Raw genomic sequence first — 16,182 nt, 5'->3', positions numbered from 1 at the left:
AATTTATTGTGAAATGAAAACATGCCATCTCTAGAGTTTATACATCCTTATTTGTAGAAGGGTAACAATCAAAACCTTCCAAACACTCCTTACAATCTAAATAACAAAAACTCATCCAACAATCCAAATAATCTATTCTCTAGTCAATGGAATTGGTGGCTTCCGATTCTGAGAACACCTACTTCATTTGGTGGTGGTAGGTGGCAAGATAACACACAAATTCCACAAATATCACCTGAACATGTTCTTGAAACCGGTGAATCACCGGGTTAAGTTTGGGTGTTTAAAAACAATCGTAATTGTATTTTTTTAATTTATATATCGTAATTTTCTAATAATTAATGTAACAATTTTATATATTTATCCATCTTTATATTGTTTTAATTATAAATAATTTATAATTAAAAATAAATAAAAAAATAAAATAATTAAAATGGACACTGGGAACAGACACTCAACGACACCTTCTGTTTCTCTCTCATTAGTCAATTTCAGTGTCTTTCAAAAACACTGAAAATGAATGCCAAACAACACCCTGTGCTCCAACTCTCCAAGGATCAATAATGTATTTTCTTGTAAGCATAATAATTGTAATTATATTATATAAACCACGTATATACAGGATGTACAAAAAACATGGGGACATTATCACCCTGCACACACCAAAATTTACAGGCAGCACACCACCGCAATTTACAATAGAAGATAATGCTACTATTGTAATATATGGTGTCTATTTTTCAAATGCATGAACGAATCAGATTATCACTACTGTATCGTATCGAATTGAGAAGCCATGAATGCCACTCCATGTGAATTTTTCTTCCTTTTAGATATCCAATTGAAGGACTTCACAATCACTTGAATTTCGTTTAGCACCTTCGGCCCGAACCATGAATCTCCTTTAAATTTCTTCATGTTGCGATTTTTCCATATCTCGTATGTAGCGATCCATTCTAAATCTTGCTAGATTATATGTCCCTATTCAGATTGAAAGTTACCGCACGGCCCACTGAGTCTGTGTTTCAGGGTTCGAGCATTGAAGTGACCAATGTTCAACCATTTGTGAAGTCGAGACCACATATCCACAGCGCACTTGCACTGGAGTGGAGTAGTGTAGGAATAGCTGTTTCTAGGTCACTTTGCACATCGGATCATCAACGTAACTTAGAACTATAAACGATTAAATCAGCAGTTTCTGTAAAACCATAAGGACAGAACAACATAAGCAACTATAACTTATTATTATATTGCTTTTACCACTATATATTCGGGCCACCAAAATATTTGGTTTCTATGTACAAATATTTACCCATGTCACCAAGTTTTATGGACATGCCTAATTTTCTTCTATAATCAACTATTATTACATTACATTACATACTATACTATAAATCATCATCATATCATATAATCATCATATCATATCATATAAATCATCAAGATTAATCCAATGTATCACTCCCTAATTACATCTTAAGTATCCTTGCTGACATGTCAATTAATTAATTAATCACAATTAACAATAACTAATAACTAATAACGTGGCCATCTAAATTACTCTGATGGTGGACCGTGCAAAATTAGAGGTTGGTTAACTGTACTCATTTTTTAGGTTTCCCAAAAAATGCACACGACATATCTCCGCTTTTCTCTCAAAATAGCCACCACCAAATCAATGAAGAACAAACTTTCAATTTTTCCAACCTGCACTCCTTAATCCAAATTCTTCTATGATTGTAGTTTCTATTTCTTCTGTAGCGATTATCATCGTCATCTTCATCCGTCAATCATGTATTTCTTCCGCAAATCTCATATGTGCTTTTATTAATTAGGGTTCATCTTTGAAAATATATGTTCTGTGAAGATGTGTAATTGATACTTTGTGCTTTTCTGGAAACTATGTGTTTTCGGAAACCCCCTCAAACTTTACGGTTGTTTGCAAAGAACAAGAAAAAAACCGATACTAAAACCGTTCAAGGTACTGTAATACTTCTTTTACTTCAATAATGTTTTTTTAAAATTTAGATATTGTTTTGTAACCGGTCATGAATACGCATAATATGGACTAATTAATTACGATTGTGTATATAAAGATTAAGGTTCTAATGGGTGCTGTTATGAACCTGAAAAAAATTGTAGAGATAATTTTAATGGATGAGCAGGTACTTTCTCATCCCGAACTCATTCTAAAAAAAAATATTGTTATTACTTCAATAATGTTTTTTTAAAATTTAGATATTGTTTTGTAACCGGTCATGAATACTTGTGTAGTCGCGTGATGAAAGCAGGATGGATTGAACCATGTAGTTTTCAAACATGTTGTAGTCGCGAAATTTAAGTCAGCGTATGTGTTGAATGTTGTCATACACTTCCCATTGAATACAACATGTTTGAACCAGGTCATTTTCAAAAGTTTGTTTGGGTTATGTTCTTGGTTTAAAATATTGTTAAATAGTTGATTCTTGGTTCAACTTCGCACTCGAAGAGAACGGGTCTACTTTTAAGTATTTCAGGGCTTTTTAATACCGTTAATCATCTTCGTTTATACTTTTTTAATCTTCAGTTATATAATTGATGAACTCTTTTGTTCGTAGGGGTGAAGATTTAAGTACCACTGCAAGCAGGGAAGTGAAAGAAGTGGCTAAAGAATGTATGATGATTATCACTTTGGTCTCGATCTCGGTTCAAGTATTATTTGAAAGTAAATCTGTTGGAGTTTTTTAGATTTTTAAAAAAGAAAATATGATCCGTTAACGCCAATCACATTTTAGACTCCTCTCGCCGACTCAAAAATAGTAATACTTTATTTCTGACTTTGCATATCCGACCCGTTAATGGAAATAAAAAACTCAAATGGACTCATTTAACAGTCAATGGTTCAAAATCTCCACCTCCATTCTCCACCTCCATAAATTGCTTAAGAACAATGTTCATATTTTTTTTCTTTTATTTACATTCATCTTGTCATATTCTTAGGCGTACTCACCATTGGGATTACAGTACAACGACCGAGAACCAATTTAATATCCAACAGTAGAGATGATAGCAAAAAAGTTGAATAAGATCCTTGGTCAACTGCTTGCGAGGTGGTAATTCAGCGAGGAACAGGTTTGCACCTAAATTGAGAAACCCGGTAAATTCCTAAACAAGTATTCAATTATGGGTTTGACGCTTTCACCTATTTGCATATCTTTTACTCTGATTTTAACAATTAGCAGTTTGACGCTTTCACTATATCGTAATGTTACCATCATGCTAGAAGTATCATGAAATGGGGTGCTGGGCAAACATGTTGGATCTGTGTTGAGCTAAAAAACAATTTTGAGAAAGTCTATCTATCTATCTATCTATCTATCTATTATAATATAATGGGTCATTTACATAAGACAAAAATAACTGTAATGCTATTGACACAGTGGGTATCACACCCCCAGTTAGGGCCTGGGCGAAATGTGACTTAATATCAAAATATACCAACATATTATAATAACGAGAACAATACTAAATGAGAAAATTAACTTTAATGAGTACGCAGCGGAAAATGAAATGTTGTTACAACGGAATAAAGTAAATGTTTAAATGCAATAGTAAAATATGCGATAATCTCTTGATCCTATGTCCAAGTAGCATCACATAAGCAGTAGATAAATAAGCTTGAATCAAACAGCACCTGAGACAAAACATGCTAAAGTGTCAACCAAAAAGGTTGAGTGAAGTTCATAGGTTTAACAAAAGTTTGACCGTTGTTTTAGACCACAAGATTTAGTTTGTAAAGTTGATCTCCCGCAGGATCTAAAGTTATGCCAAAGCGTGATATTTAGACTAAACGTTCAAGTTTGCCCCATGACAAGTTGTGTTTGTCCTTGTCGGTTTTAATTTCATTATCAAGTAATACAAAGACTGAGTCAAATGTATCGGGGACGTTACTCCCGATAGGCCTACCCCCAATAATTAAGCATGCAGCAGCAATTAAAAATATCACTGTAGGGACTTAGTCGGACATAGCCGGGTATAGCATAGTTTAACAGTTTGGTACTTGTGTCTAAAGTGTAAAAAGTAAAAACAGCATGTGTCTCACCCCAAGTAAAGTAAGTAAGTTTGCTAGCAGTAAAGAGGGGCTATGAATTAACCTTAGTAAGTAGAGAGAGAGTTATTCCTCGGAATAGAGAGTTGAACGAGTGAGCAGGAAAGTCAACCTATTGACATTTAAGAGTAGTTAAGTGTTTTACCCATGTTTGAGTTTAAGTACGTGTTTATGTATAGTTTGTTTCACTAAGTTTCTATTCCTAGTAAGTTTCTATACTTAGAAAGTTTCTACTTAAAGAGTGTTTTCCATTTTAGGATACTTGTCGTATTAGATCAGCTTCCAATCACCCATTTTCCTTCGAATGGCCATTTGAGATCTAGGGGCTTGAGCCATAGGACCCTTTAAATCGGAAGTCCAAACCCTCTGCCTAGAGTCTCGTAGAACCATTCGTCAAGAAAGTTCGAAGATCTATACATTTCTAATACATATACCAAAACGTTCTTAAGTGTTATAATATAAGTAGCAGGTTATAGGTGCTAGTAATAATAATAGTGTATACATGTAAATTAATAGTATAATTAGTATTAGGGTTTCATTAATTATAGTTAGTTATTTAAAGTAGTAATTAATTAACTAGGGTTTAGTAATTAATGTCCTAGGGTTTTATAAATTAGGATTTATTAAATTAGGGTTTTATTTAATGTAATAATAATTAGGTAATGATTAGAGTTTAGGTATTAAATAATGAGGGTTAGGTTTAATGAATTAGGGTTTAATAATTAATTAGGTTTTTAATAAAATTAGAGTTTTAATTAAAGTAGTATAAGTTAAATTAGGATTTAGGGTTTTAGTATGTATACATATATAATGTCTTGTATATGTATATATGTGTATAAAAATTTATTTTTACAAGTATATATGTATATGTGTCGATATATATGTATATGTACATATAGTTATTTTGTTTCTTTAATTAACCACTAACAAATCTCTTAATTGTATCTAGGGTTTTAAAGATCAAAGTTTCTTCCCTTTTTTCTTTTCTAGTCGACATGTATATGTATATGTATAGATTTATATTTTTTTTTACATGTATAGATCTAGGTTTGTTCTTATGTTTATGTGTTTATGATTTTATGTGAATATAGATTAAAACAAAGATCAAAGAATTAAGAAAATAAATTAGGGTTTTATGTTATACCTTTGAAGATTCGAAGATGACTAACGAAGAAAAGAAGAACTTGATGAAGATGGAAGATCAAAGCCTTGAATATCTTGAAGAACACCTTGAAGATTCTTGAAGAACACGAAGAACACGAAGAACACTTGAAGATTTCTTGGAAACCCTTGAGGATTTCGATGGTGGTAGTGGTGAATTTTCGGTTTTGGTCGAAAATTAGAGAGGGAGGGAGAGAGATTTGAGTGAGGGATTTGTTTATGATTTGGTACATGGAATGGTTTAACTTAGGGGTCTATTTATAGGGAGGAATGGATCATTCTAGAATTAGGTTTTAATAAGGAATTACTTAGGGAACAAGTAGGTTTGGAGAAGGGGTTATGGTGGTGATTTGGGCCAAAAATTTGGAGGGGTAGAAGGGTAATTTTGCCCTTCCAATTTGGCTAGGGTTTTATGAGCTAGGGTTTTAATATTTTCACTTAAGTCCTTGTATTTTAATTTAGCTTAATAACCCTTAATTATTCAAGTTTATTCATTTTAATTACACAAGTCTTTTTAGTTATTTATTTACTCACAAAAGTTTATTAACTTATTATTTTTATTAACTTGTCAATTAATGTACAAAGTTAATTATCGTATTTTATAATTCTTAACGCTTAACCTTTATCGATTAAAGTTTACTTATTAAGTTTAATTATTTTATTGGGCATTTAATAAGGAAAAGTATTGAATGGAAAAATGAGAAATATAGAATGGAAAAATGAGAGTCGTTATAGTACCTCCACGTTATTGAAAACTTCGTCCCGAAGTTTTTAGGTAGTTTCCTCGTTTGCATCAGCAGTTAAGAAGAGATGGGGATATTTCCATTTCATGTGGTCTTTGCGTTCCCAGGTATATTCGCGGCCTCTACGCAAATTCCACCGGACTTTAACAATAGGTATGTTGCTTTTACGCGTTTGTTTGACTTCTCCTTCCATGATTTCTATAGGTTCTTCAATGAAGTGCATTTGCTCATTAATGCGAACATCATCCAGAGGAATAACGAGTGTGTCATCAGCAAGACACCGTTTAAGATTTGAGACATGAAACACATCATGTACTTGACTGAGTTCGATTGGTAGTTCTAATCGATATGCCACAGGACCGACCCTTTCAGTGATTGTGAAAGGTCCTACATATCGTGGACTGAGTTTACTTCGCTTACCGAAGCGAATAACACCTTTCCAAAGGGATACTTTCAACATGACTTTATCTCTAACTTGGTATTCGATGTCTTTTCGTTTCTTATCGGCATAGCTCTTCTGTCGGTTACGGGCAGTTTCTAAACGTTGCTTAATCTGAACGATCTTTTTGGTAGTTTCGTGGATAATTTTAGGACCAGTTAAATGTCTATCCTCAAGTTCATCCCAACACAGAGGGGATCTACACTTCCGTCCATATAAAGCTTCAAAAGGTGCAGCTTTAATGCTAGAGTGATAACTGTTATTATAGGAAAATTCAACCAAAGATAGGTGTCTATCCCAACCTTTGCCGAAATCGATTGCACAAGTACGTAGCATATCTTCCATGGTTTGAATAGTCCGTTCACTTTGACCATCAGTTTGAGGATGATAAGCTGTACTCATGTTGAGTTGAGTTCCAAGAGCAGATTGTAAAGTTTTCCAGAATCTAGTAACAAATCGACTGTCGCGATCAGAAATAATCGAGATAGGAACACCATGACGTGAGACGATTTCTTTAATATAAAGCTGTGCTAATCTCTCCATCTTGTCGGTTTCCTTGATCGGTATGAAATGTGCAGATTTAGTAAGACGATCAACTACGACCCAAATAGTATCGTTACCGTTCGCAGTCTTAGGTAACTTAGTAACAAAGTCTGTAGTGATACATTCCCACTTCCACTGCGGAATATCAGGTTGTGTCAACAGACCAGAAGGCTTTTTGTAACGACCCTGGATTTTCCAACGTTTATTTATTAATAATTATTATTATCAATACTTGTGATAAAATGAATGTATGTTATTACATTTACATGTTGCCATGATTGCCCGTACTTGACTTTAATTGCCCGAAACGTCTTTGTGACACACGAAACTTTCACGAATAATATTTTTGAATATTATTTACATTCATGATTAAGTTTTATTAATCATTTTAATTAACTATGGTTATTAGTTAGTTACTTGGGCTTTTAATTGGATTAACTTGTTAATTACATGCATACTTGGGCTTTTAATTGAACATGGGCTTATAAAGCCCACCCTACTTCATTCATGGACTCTTTAGCCCATCACCACATGTAAGTATCACTTTAAAGTTTAACTAGTTAGTTAACTTGTTTGGAATCTAGTCACATAATACTTACACCATGATCCCCATGAAACCACCCCATTTATCCATCTTTTTAGACCTTTACATGCTAGTGACCAAGGAACAACTCCTTTCCCTCTTTTTTTTTCTGCTGGCCGTCGGCCTACATCTCATGGGGAGGTGTTTTTGTTTTCAAATCTTAATTACATACTCACTTGCATTCTCATTTCTCACATACACACTTTTACTTGCATACTTTTTCTCTCATTTTCTCTCATAGACTTGTAAGTATTATGAACAATCTTCTTCTCTTTTCCTTGTCTAGAAACCGAATACTAACACCCCTTAATCATCATCATCACTTGTTCTTTGATTATTGTTTTGTTACTTGTTGTAGTTGTTACTTACTTGTAGTTATTACTTACATGTTTTCAAGAATCAAACTTACTAGTTTCATTCTTCTTTTATCTTGTATTTACAAGAACAAACAAGAACATAAGCTTTCTAGTTATGTTCTACACTTGTTGTCTTAAAAATATTTAAGTTCATGTGTTGTGAAAGCATACTTGTAATTCATGTTAGTAAACTTTAAAGTTTACTTTCTTAAAGATCAAACTTTGGTTTGAATCTTTAAAGTATGAACAACCCATGAACTAGTTACTTGTTTACTTAGTTTATTTACTTCATTTACTTGCACTTTAATTTCATGATTTATGTTCTTGTTGGTCAAGTGTTACTAGTTAACTTTGATCTCATTAATCTTGAACTAAAAGCTAACTTTGAAAGTTCAAGAACATGTAAGTAAGCTTTCTTTAAATTATAACTTAGTGCACTTATGTTAGATCTAGACTTTTGAGTCTTGGATCTTCAAGATCAAACTAAGAACTATGTTCTACATCTTAAGATCTTGATTAGTTAGTTTACTTTCAAGTTTATAGTTCAATATTACTTTTATAGTTCATGTATGTGTTAGATCTAAGACTTTGATGTAACTTTGGTTCATCAAAACACTTGCAACACTTAAGTGAGTTGTGCTTCATGTCTTAGACTTACACTTGGGTTATGATGGTCAAACCTTGGTGAAAATGATGCAAACACATCAACGAGTTGTACACTTGAAGCTATATGCATCAAGGATGAGAACCATGATAAGCATCGAGCACCAAAAACCATCGGAACCTACTGACCCTACTGTTCTACTATTTCCGTGTCTGACCCGTACGACCTGGGCTACTGTAATTATGATTTTCAGATAGCTCTGTTCGAGTAGATAACTTTTTATATAAGACTCCTCTTAATCCGAGTTACGGTTTAGGATTTATAGCCCTCCGATCGTCACTATGTCCATTTAACGTTGTGCTGAAAAATTCTGACCTACTCGCACTTAGACCGTCGCCACGGTCAAACGAAGATGAGTTTGCTTCTGAGATTTTTACCACAACTAAAGGACTCATATACGGAGTCATGGCCACTGGTCTCACCTTATTTCAGTAAGTGTAGAGGCCGTGGTGACTGATCAAAATCAGCCTTTGTTTTAAACTACTTTTATAAACGAAACTTACTTTACACCTTTTGTTTAATGATGAATGATGATGACCCTTAAGACCTTATTTACATACTTTTAAACCTATTCAGACGATTTACTGACTTAGTACTATTTGACTTAGGTTGAGGACCCGTTTGGACAACCTTCATTACTTGCTTACTTTCCGAGTCATACTTTACCGCTACTTGATCATTGTGAGTTATAGCATTCCCTTTTTACTTTAACTTATTTTGGGAACTGAGAATACATGCGGATTTTATGTTTTACGTACTAGGCATGAGTACTTAAACTTTATATATGTGTGGGTTATATAACGGCAGAAACATTCCCTTTAGCTCGGTAACGTTTAGTCATTGATTTTTGAACCGGTGAACGCGAATCTTAGATATCGATCCATAGGGTTTGACATCCCCACTCGGGCTAGTAGCGCTAGCATATAACAATTTTTTAATACTTCGTAAATATATGCACTTGCCAAGTGTACTTTCAGGGGGTATAAACGTTAAGTTAGTTACCAAGTGCCCACGGTTAACATGTACTTTATCATACTGTTTTGAAACGCTCTTTGTAGCACTGAAATCTCGTGGCCTACCTTACTTACTGTTAGACTTAAACTATAGCTCACCAACCTTTGTGTTGATATTTTTAAGCATGTTTTTCTCAGGTGCTTAAGGTTGCTTCCGCTGTGTACTAGTCTTTCCGTAGACACCCGCTGCTCTAGTGTTATCACCGCATGAACTGTTTATCTTGCATTCAAACTTTAATACATTTGAAACTATGTTTTGTAACGACCTAAGGGTCACATACAATTATTCATGCTTGCTATTCGTAGAAGCATACTGTTGATGTAAAACATTTGATGTCGATTATGACGTCACCTTTTTATCGTGAATGCAACTTCTTTTATTACAGCATATAGTACTTAACCTTGTAATGATCCTGTTGTTGATGATTCGTACACGATGGTTTTGTACGGGGCATCACATTTGGTATCAGAGCATTGGTTGTAGGGAATTAGGTTGCATTAGTGAGACTAAGACCGACCCGAGTAGGATTCACTAATAGGACTAATCTACAACTTGCTAGTTTACTTGTTTCCGCTGAACTTACTGCATGCTGCTATTTACTTTTACTGCTACATGCTGTATGCTACTACATGATTTCACTACTGTATGATATTACCTGCTTCCGATTGCATGCTACTTCTGTATGATTAGTTATTATTGCCATGCTACTTATTGTTATACATGACTTAAACTGTTGGCCTAATACGTGCTTGCTTTATGACTTACTGACATGGAAAAATTTATTTTTCCTTGTTCAGATGTCGAATACTCCACCTGCTATCATTTTGGGCAGTTCAGACTCATCAGCCACCCCACCTGCTGCTGCTGCCGACACCCCGATCCCGCTACCCACGAGTGACCCCGGCACTTCATCTTCCGGGACTAGCAGCCAGGCGCCTGCCCCAGTGGTTACTTCTAGCGGAGCCCAGGACCCTTCGGAGATTCTAGCTCCATCTGCCCCCGGACCCTCAGGATCACAGCCCCGCTCCGGTGAGATTGTGATTCCCGCGGAGTTCGGGAAAGGTCCTTTCCGTAACCGGTATCGCCATTGGTGCCGACGCGCCTCTGATGGACGTCTCATTCCGATCAGACCCGCTAGGTACAGACAGATGATGGCCACTCAAGGACGGCCAGTTCAGCCACCCGTACAGCCACCACATGGTTCGGACGACCCGTCATCCACTGATGCTTCATTCGAAGACACGTCCTCAGACGAATCCAGTGATGATGAGGACCCTGCTGATGTACCTATAGAGGCACCCTCCACCCCGCCGAAGACGTGGTACCGTTTTGATGGCACCATCATTCCAGGGATCAACGGAGGACGAGCATTCACTGACGCATTTGGACGGCGTCGTAGGGTTACCGCCCGTAAGCGGCTTGTGCCGTACCCTGCGGATCCCTTCATCCATAAGCCTTACCACCTTGCAGCCTCTACATCTGGAGCCGTACCCTCTGCACCACCGGCACCACCTGCACCACCTGCACCACCAGCACCACCCGCCCCAACAGCTCCCACTGTCGAGGAATTGACAAGGGAGGTGGAAACCCTCCGTGCTCGGGTAGCTGAGCTAGAGGACCAGATGTCTCATGTTATGGACATCCTACACCCACCTTCACCGTTGGGCTTTTGTATTTAGATTTCATTATGTAATATAGTTGTAGTTTTATGTTTCACTTATGTATTGTACGGACTTATTCAGATGTATGAAACTTATTATTATTAATGGAACTTTACGTTATTTAATTCTTGCACGATGTTCTATTTACATTACTGTACGATGATTCTGTGGTATTTGTACCTAGATGCGTTATTTAATAACATGTGATGTGTTGATTCCATGTTAGATACTATATACTGTATAATTACTATTGAATACTGGATTTTGACTTGAGTCAAAATTTTTGTTTAGAACACCATGGCTAACGGTCGATCCACACCTACTGCTAATCAAATTGAAGAGATGATCCAAGAACATGTAGCCGCAGCCATTGCGGAAATGCAACCCCAAGCTCCACCGCCACCGTCACCACCACCGGTTATTCAACCCATTCGAAATGGGTGTACTTACAAGAAATACCAGAGCTGTAAACCACATAACTTCAGCGGCACTGAGGGACCGGCTGGTCTCACTAGATGGTTCGAAAAGCTAGAATCAGTATTCCGAGTTAGCAACTGTTCGGAGGACAACAAAACCAAATTTTCTTCTTGCACGCTGTCTGACGGTGTGCTCACGTGGTGGAACACAATGGCACAGGCACAAGGCATTGATGAGGCGTATGCTACGCCATGGGAAGAATTTAAGTGTGCCATGATTGAGGAGTATTGTCCGAGAACCGAGATACAAAAGATGGAAATGGAGTTTTGGGAACGACCTTGATGGTTACAACAGGAGATTTTTGGAGTTAGCCCTGATGTGTCCGACCATGGTCACCCCGGAATTCAAGCGTATGGAGAGATACTTCTGGGGACTCCCTAAGTCCATCAAAGGAAATGTCACCTCGTCCAAGCCACCGAATGTTCCAGAAGCGATGCGCATGGTGCATACTTTAATGAATCAGATAACCATTGATGAACCGGAGAAAACTAAGTCTGAAGCAGGTACTAGCGAGAAGCGCAAGTGGGACAACAACAACAACAGAACAACAGGGGGAGAACCTACGATCAAACTCCCGCCAAGAGGCAAAACAACAACGGTGGAAACCCCAACCCCAACAACAACACCAACTCCAACCCGAACTACAACGGAACCTTACCGCAATGCAAACGGTGCTACAAACACCACACTGGGTATTGTAATGTGGTTTGCGAAAAGTGCCAACGGACTGGGCATATCGGGAAAGACTGCAAGGCCACCACTTTGAATGTGAAGCCGAACACCAACGGGCCGAAGAAGTGTTATGAATGCGGATAGACGGGCCATTTCAAAAATGCGTGCCCAAACAAGCGAAAAGACGGCGGACCACCCCGTGGTAGAGCTTTCAATGTTAATGCAAGGGATGCCCGAGAAAACCCCGACTTGGTGACAGGTATATTCACTATCAACAATCTTTTAGCTTCTGTCTTGTTTGATACTGGTGCGGATAGAAGTTATGTATGTAGACATTTTTGCGATAAGATTAATTGGTCATTAGTCCATTTAAAAGAGAGTATGCTTGTCGAGGTTGCCAATGGAAAACTTTAGAAAGTTGACCATATTAGTCGAGGAGCAATTATCAACATAGCTGGTGCAGATTTCGAAATCGATTTGATACCCATCAAACTGGGAAGTTTTGACGTGATCATCGGTATGGATTGGTTGAGCAAGATAAGGGCCGATATTATTTGTGGAGATAAAGCTCTTCGTATACCATAAGGAGACGGTGAGCCACTGATCATCTATGGAGAGAGATGTACCTCGAAGTTGAACCTCATTAGTTGCGTGAAAGCGCAAAAGAAGAAGAAGGATGGATCCTTCTGTATGTGTATCGACTACCGTGAACTCAACAAATTGACTATCAAGAATCGGTATCCTCTTCCACGAATTGACGATCTTTTTGATCAACTACAAGGATCGAGCGTTTACTCTAAGATCGATTTGAGATCTGGTTATCACCAGTTGAGGGTGAAGGAAAGTGACGTGATGAAAACTGCATTCAGAACCCGTTATGATCATTATGAGTTTCTCGTGATGCCATTCGGTTTGACAAATGCACCTGCCGTGTTCATGGATCTCATGAATCATGTCTGCAAGTCGTACCTGGATAAGTTTGTTATCGTCTTCATAGATGATATCCTCATCTACTCTAAGAGTGAAGAAGAGCATGAGCAACACCTCCGACTAGTACTGGAACTCTTGAGGCAAGAGCAACTTTACGCCAAATTCTCCAAGTGTGAATTTTGGTTGAAGAAAGTCCAGTTTCTGGGTCATGTTGTGAGCGACCATGGTATCAAAGTTGACCCAACCAAGATTGAAGCTATCAGCAAGTGGGAGACCCCCACTACTCTGACTCATATTCGCCAATTCCTAGGTCTCGCCGGTTACTACCGAAGGTTTATTGAAGGATTTTCTCTGATTGCGCGTCCTTTGACCGCACTAACTCACAAGGGCAAGAAGTTCTTTTGGGAACCCGCACACGAATCAGCATTTCAAACTTTGAAGAAGAAGTTAACCACCGCACATATCCTATCACTTCCTGAGGGCAGTGACGACTTTGTTGTTTATTGTGATGCATCAAAGAGTGGTTTTGGTTGTGTACTGATGCAACGATCAAAAGTTATTACCTATGCCTCCCGCCAATTGAAGATTCACGAGCGGAACTACACTACTCATGATCTCTAACTTGGAGCCGTTATCTTTGCGCTCAAATTGTGGAGACACTATTTGTATGGAACTAAGAGCACTATTTTCACCGATCACAAGAGTCTCCAGCACATCTTTGATCAGAAGCAACTGAATATGAGACAGCGTCGATGGATCGAGACATAAAACGACTACGATTGTGAACTTCGTTATCACCCTGGTAAGGCCAACGTTGTAGCTGACGCTTTAAGCCGAAAGGAGAGGACGGCACCTCTTCGTGTTAGGGCTCTGAACATCACTATCCATTCGAACCTCAACAGTTAGATCCGAGTAGCCCAAGGTGAGGCTCTCAAGGAGGAGAATATATCTCATGAACGTTTGAACATACTTGTCTCTCGATTCGAGGTTAGGGAGTCTGGACTCCGATGTTATGCCGGAAGAATTTGGGTACCTTATTATGGAGATCTACGGAACCTTATACTTGATGAAGCCCACAAATCGAGATATTCGATTCATCCTGGAGTGGGCAAAATGTACCACGATCTTAAGGAACAGTATTGGTGGCCGAATCTTAAGAAAGACGTTGCAACCTATGTTGGTACGTGTTTAACTTGCTCCAAAGTTAAGGCCGAGCATCAGAGACCTTCTGGGTTACTGCAACAACCGAAAATCCCACAATGGAAGTGGGAAAGGATAACAATGGATTTCATCACCAAGCTACCAAAGATGGTGGGCGGATACAATACTATTTGGGTTATTGTTGACCGCCTTACCAAATCTGCACACTTTCTAGCGATGAAGGAAATGGATACGATGGAGAGACTTGCTCAATTATACATCAAGGAGGTTGTATCTCGTCATGGTGTACCTTTATCGATCATCTCCGATCGCGATCCCCATTTTGCTTCTAGATTTTGGCGTTCTTTGCAAGAAGCCATGGGAACTCGTCTTGACATGAGTACTGCTTATCATCCACAGATCGACGGGCAAAGTGAACGTACGATTCAGACCTTGGAGGACATGTTGCGTGCATGTGTCATTGATTTCGGAAAGGCCTGGGAAAGGCATTTGCCGTTATCCGAATTCTCGTACAACAACAGTTATCACTCGAGCATTAATGTTGCACCTTTTGAAGCATTATATGGCCGCAAGTGCCGATCTCCTATTTGTTGGGCCGAAGTAGGCGAAAAGCAAATCATCGGACCCGAGGTAGTCCATGAAACAACGGAGAAGATTGCTCAGATTCAAGCTAGACTTAAGACTGCCTGTGATCGTCAAAAGAGTTATGCCGATCTTAAACGTAAGGACTTTGAATTCAACGTGGGTGACCGTGTAATGTTAAAGGTTGCACCTTGGAAAGGTGTGATCCGTTTTGGAAAACGTGGAAAGTTAAACCCACGATACATTGGTCCTTTTGAGATCTTGGAACGTGTTGGACTCGTTGCTTACCGTCTAGACCTTCCGACACAATTGAGCTCAGTACATCCTACCTTCCACTTGTCAAACCTGAAGAAGTGTCTTGCGACACTGGAACTTATCATACCACTGGAAGAACTTACAATTGATGACAAACTCCACTCTGTGGAGGAACCTGTTGAAATTATGGATCGTGATATCAAAACTTTGAAACGTAACAAGATTCTGATCGTCCGAGTGCGATGGAATGCCAAACGAGGACCTGAGTTTACTTGGGAACGAGAGGATCAAATGATGCGGAAGTATCCTCACCTTTTCCCTACTCCTCCATCTACCTCAGCTTAAAATTTCAGGACGAAATTTTCTTTAACAGGTGGCTAATGTAACGACCCTGGATTTTCCAACGTTTATTTATTAATAATTATTATTATTAATACTTGTGATAAAACGAATGTATGTTATTACATTTACATGTTGCCATGATTGCCCGTACTTGACTTTAATTGCCCGAAATGTCTTTGTGACACACGAAACTTTCACGAATAATATTTTTGAATATTATTTACATTCATGATTAAGTTTTATTAATCATTTTAATTAACTATGGTTATTAGTTAGTTACTTGGGCTTTTAATTAGATTAACTTGTTAATTACATGCATACTTGGGCTTTTAATTGAACATGGGCTTATAAAGCCCACCCTACTTCTTTCATAGACTCTTTAGCCCATCACCACATGTAAGTATCACTTTAGAGTTTAACTAGTTAGTTAACTTGTTTGGAATCTAGTCACATAATACTTACACCATGATCCCCATGAAACCACCCCATTTATCCATCTTTTTAGACCTTTA

General features: G+C 37.8%; 1 protein-coding gene across 1 annotated transcript in view; it reads left to right on the top strand.

Moving 5' to 3' along the window:
* The first annotated feature begins 1,641 nt into the window (after window positions 1-1,641).
* The window catches only part of LOC139841669 (uncharacterized), a 47,830-nt gene continuing 33,289 nt past the window's right edge, over window positions 1,642-16,182 (top strand). Inside the window, exons 1-4 of the mRNA XM_071831875.1 lie at window positions 1,642-1,981; window positions 2,598-2,704; window positions 2,980-3,136; window positions 10,388-10,911. Coding sequence (XP_071687976.1) covers window positions 10,388-10,911 — 524 coding nt within the window. The 5' untranslated portion in view covers window positions 1,642-1,981; window positions 2,598-2,704; window positions 2,980-3,136. The remainder of the gene's footprint in view (window positions 1,982-2,597; window positions 2,705-2,979; window positions 3,137-10,387; window positions 10,912-16,182) is intronic.

This window comes from Rutidosis leptorrhynchoides, chromosome 4, assembly GCF_046630445.1.
Source record: "Rutidosis leptorrhynchoides isolate AG116_Rl617_1_P2 chromosome 4, CSIRO_AGI_Rlap_v1, whole genome shotgun sequence".
NCBI lineage: Eukaryota > Viridiplantae > Streptophyta > Magnoliopsida > Asterales > Asteraceae > Rutidosis > Rutidosis leptorrhynchoides.
Note: the sequence above shows the minus strand (reverse complement) of the source record. Positions and strands in the feature narration are given on the sequence as shown.